Here is a 4,539-nt window from a genome sequence, read left to right as displayed (position 1 = left end):
GCACTTGTAATCTCGACAGGCACGATGTCCGGCCATTGGAGTCGATAGCAATTCTGCAAGAAAAGAATATATATGAGCTCCGTATCAACATAGAACTGGAGGAAAAGACATGGTAAAAGAAGCTTACATTTGAGCCGTTGGGATCCTCAATATTCAATGGTCACAGGTATATACATAGTTGTTTCCGAATCCCATGTTGGAACCGCCTCGGTGGTGTCAAGGGGAGCCGAGGTACTATACTCCATGAATATGGCCCGGCCACTGGGCGAAACTGCCACCTGAATTTCCATTCGTATGCTGGAAGAAGTAACCATAACCACCGCACCTAGCCTAGTACAGCCTCTCGTGAACAGCACGGAACATCGAATCCTCCATATCGTTACCGTTCTTGAATGCAATTCAGATGTGTAGGATACCAAGCAGTTAGTTCGTTCCGGTTCATGCTGAGTGAAAATGATTCATGGTTGACATTGTAGCCGTGAGAACTACAGAAGTATGTAATTCTGCTCTACACCACGAAAAAATCGAATTGTCGGTACATGGCCATGGATGTATGCAAGCTCAAGTCTAGATCACAATTGTCAATGAGGAGGTCCTGGGACACGGTGTTCGGACAGCTTTTTTGGAGTCAGTCATAATACTAGCGCAAGTACCAATGCTATTGCTTTCAGCTATCTCATATTGAGCGTCATGCAATTATGACAGGTTGCGTTGCTACTATATCTAAGCATTTTCCTGCTGATATTCTCACCCATGCCCACAGCATGATGAGCCACCAGACGGAAGCCGGTGGCATAGAAGCACTGCGATATTCTTCGTCGCCATTCAGCAATGTCCTGGTTCCCCGACTGCTCATCAGCACTCGACTCAGCTTGATTATGTATCGACCTCTAGAGTGACAGACCTCAACGCTGTGGCAATCGCATATAACCCCGATGCAAATACTTATACCCCGCCTGTTTTGCTGCGAAAACAAATTTACTATTTTGCTTGCCAACACAACGCATATTGCTCATAATAAACCTACATCGGCGTCGCTGAGTCCCAGCTGTTTTACTCCAAACTATCTATTCTGTAATGTCCAGGCCAACGTCTGTCTGGACGGGGGAAATGACCTGGATACTAATCTCACGATGCCGAGCCTACAATGTGGTCACATCAGACCGTTCCAGTGTTCAAACAAAGAACACGTACCCATGTCACAGTAAGCCGATCCTGTTCCAAGAATATCCTGGACCCGGCTGTCAAAAATGGCGTACGACAGACCGTTGCAATGTATGCACGATTCGAGAAGATGTCTTCACCAAAGGAGTCAATGATCTGACCCGGCTTGCAAATGCGAAGATCCGGTGAGTCAGGATCGTTGACACTTTCCGAACGAGCAATGGCTCGCTTATTGAAGTCCCAGATATGCACATAGAAGTAACCCTCGCTGGAGAGCCCTTCCAGTGTTTGACGAGGATCAGGAATACGATCTTGGGGAAGAGCATAGGCCATCTTGCTGCCAAAAACGCTGATATGGTGGCTTGTGTGGTGTGGAAAGTGGGACGCATACTGAGGTCCCCAATCTGACCAGGAAATGTCGACGAGCATATCTGAGCGCAGGGCCATGTCAGAGAAGATGGCCATGTCGATGACTAGAATAGATTCCCCTGCTCTTGTAACAGACTCTAAAACCATAATTTGCGACTCCAAGGAGGGTACATAGCTCGGCATGAGTCCTGGATGTGCTGCTTTGCCATGCAGTGACGGGTGGCCATGAACCCTGATGCGCGAGTCGTATAATGATAGATGGAGGATCTTGGGAAGGTGATATATGATTCGGCACTGAGGCGACCCATTGAACCCTTGTAACGTGTACAAGTATATCGATTCTGGGCCAATGATGACAAACTTCTGTTCATCAACTGGATAGAACAGATCTAACTTGCAGATATCCAGGTGACATAAAAAATGCTGCTTATGCTGAGTAGCAGAATTTGCACAAACAGAGGGAACTCACCCTATTCACATATCCCTTCCTCCAATTGATGACTTGTATGAACATGCCGGGCACATGCTCATAATCGCAGCAATCCATGATCTCTATGTGATAGAGGATAAATACGTGATCACCACAGATTACAGGTGGCGACATAGCAGCACGGTAATCGCCAGGTGTACTCGGAAAGGTATGCTTGCACTCCAAGAAAGTGCACTCGGCACTCGGATGTGGACGCTGGGATGAAGCCAGTCGGAACTCCACCCGACAGACACGGTAATCTTGTTCCGCATCGGTCACAGTGACACAACGATTAGAACGCACAACCATAAGATCCTGCAGAGGGTCGAAGGTAGTAAGAGAGCCCTGGGCACCACCGCCGATAGACCATGTGCTGGAGAGTGTAGGATTCGTGCCACAACCTTGAATGTAGAATTTCGTTCCGTCCAGCGAGCGAGACCACCAAAGCCCACATTTTACATCTTGGATCCGTAACATGCGTCCCCATGTGGCAGCAGCAGTAGTGACCACTGTTTCAAAGGTAGTGGTCGCATGGAAGTCGGATCGCCACAAAGATGCCAATTTCTTGAGCGAACACAGAGTCTTTCTGGAAACGCCGGTCGAATCCATGGTAGCGGTCCCAGTACTAGTCAAGCCCTGAGCATAAATTTCAAGCTTGTATTGAATGTAGACAGAATTCCGGACCACAAGCCAAAAGATATTGCATGTCTAGCATGATCAAACGTTAGCCATGGAGGAAATTGTGTTGAACTACGGGGAATAGCGAACCATTGCACAGCGACTAATGTCCCTGGGGTTAAGGAGGATTAGAATGTGACATATGAGCTCTGTAGGAAGCGACAAGAATCCGACCGTCGTAGTCATGGTTGTAGGACTGAAGAGAGGACTTCGAATCTGAAAATTTTAGGAGGCCTCTCCTCTCAGAATCCATCACGTCGGGCGGGCGGGCCGCCCGCCCGCCCTCACTGTGACTGGAGCCTTGAGGGGACAAAATCGCATCGAAGGCAACAGGAGCAACGAAACAAAATTCATCTAAAAACAAGCGAGCTCGTCGTCAGCTACTAAGCTGTTACTACAAGTTAACCTGAATAAGGCCAGATAGTGGCCAGACATGCTTCTTGTGGCAAGGCACGGAGTTCCATCAAGCACGTCAATTGGCACCCCCGCGCAATTGAGTAAGCAGCCCTGAAATTATTGGGTCAGTGATGAACTGTGTTCACACCCGGGATGGGAGATACCTCGCATATGGCGCTTCGTAGATGGTCTCATACATAGCTCCAGATTCTCCGGTACGTGCTCAGCCATATTCCAAGTTGACTACTTAGCATGTCACGACTCACGACTAGGTCTTCCTCTCCAGTATCGCCAATACAACCATCACACTGGGTCGAAGCTACGTCCGGGGCCGGTGGTGATTGATTGGTCGGGGGGATCCGTGCGGTGGCGATTTGTTCAGGTAAACCTTGCACTTTATCTTGCAAAGGGCACAAATGTTAACTATAAGTAGTCTTCCGAGTCTTTTCATACTTCGGCGCTGTCTGTACTTTCTTATCTTTTCAGGCGCCCGCCCTCAGCTAATTTCTTCTGAAACTTCCACCTCTCGGCATATCCCTGCAGCAATTGAGACCATTTCGCTGCAGCAACACCCCAGGCTCAGTTTCTTCACATGGCACACAGGCCCGGACCAGTCTACCTGAAGAAAACAACAACAGGTAGGTGATATATTAGGTGCTTATCGTTCTGCCATATGCATAACCAAATCTCCAGAAGGTCTACGTAATGCGCGTCCCTTGTGAAAGCCAACGCTTAGGCCGGTCAGCCGTCCTCAGCAATCCCACCTGCGACACAACCAAACTCGACGTCACAGCCTCCGGCTCAGGCATAGACGACGACACAACAAGCTGCTCAAGAACAAAACTGTGGTTATTGCAAGTTTTATACCCGAGAAACATCACACTAGCCTTTTTCCCTCCCATATCTTGATCCCTAAACATTTGGCCTACGTCGAGTGGTTTTCGCCATTCACCGGGACAAGCGAGAGAAATCATGGTATGCACAAGGTCTCGCGATCATACGAAAATGGGGAACAGCTAGTTAGTATAATATCTGTGAAAGATATTCGACGCAGTGTACATCTTATACCGAAATTTGGCCGCTCTGCGCCTCGGGATTGGACTAGCAGCAATGTTTTGGAACTGTGTAGAGACTTTTTTGTTAGCCCATTCACTGATCGTTACGCATACGCAACTATTTACTAGCTTTGTTGACAACTTTTGAAAATATTATGCGAATTTCGAGAAATTTTTGTCGCATTTGCAAAATTCCCGCGGGAGGTTTTCCCTGATGCTGCCTCTGCTACTCAGCCTGGTCCCTCGTTACTCTAGCGTGCGTTTGTTGACATTTCTTCATCAGCACGTTTATGTTGATCGAGGACATGTGCCTTCACGACCGATCGCACATAGTCATTCGTCGATGTTGAGAAAGCAATGACTTCTAAATTCTGTATAATGTTGAATTTCAGTCTCAAAACCGTCGCC

At 47.9% G+C, this 4,539-nt stretch overlaps 1 protein-coding gene across 1 annotated transcript; it reads left to right on the top strand.

The window, feature by feature from the left end:
• Window positions 1–3,996: 3,996 nt before the first annotated feature.
• Window positions 3,997–4,260, top strand: F5891DRAFT_967023 (uncharacterized protein; the record flags this gene model as incomplete). Its single annotated transcript, XM_041376253.1, has 1 exon — window positions 3,997–4,260. A coding segment is annotated over one exon (264 nt), but the record flags the coding sequence as incomplete, so codon positions are not given.
• Window positions 4,261–4,539: the final 279 nt, after the last annotated feature.

The sequence above is a fragment of the Suillus fuscotomentosus genome (genome assembly GCF_016647785.1).
Source record: "Suillus fuscotomentosus strain FC203 chromosome Unknown F5891scaffold_206, whole genome shotgun sequence".
NCBI lineage: Eukaryota > Fungi > Basidiomycota > Agaricomycetes > Boletales > Suillaceae > Suillus > Suillus fuscotomentosus.
The sequence above is the reverse complement of the archived record's forward strand: the minus strand, read 5'-3'. Positions and strand labels throughout refer to the sequence as shown.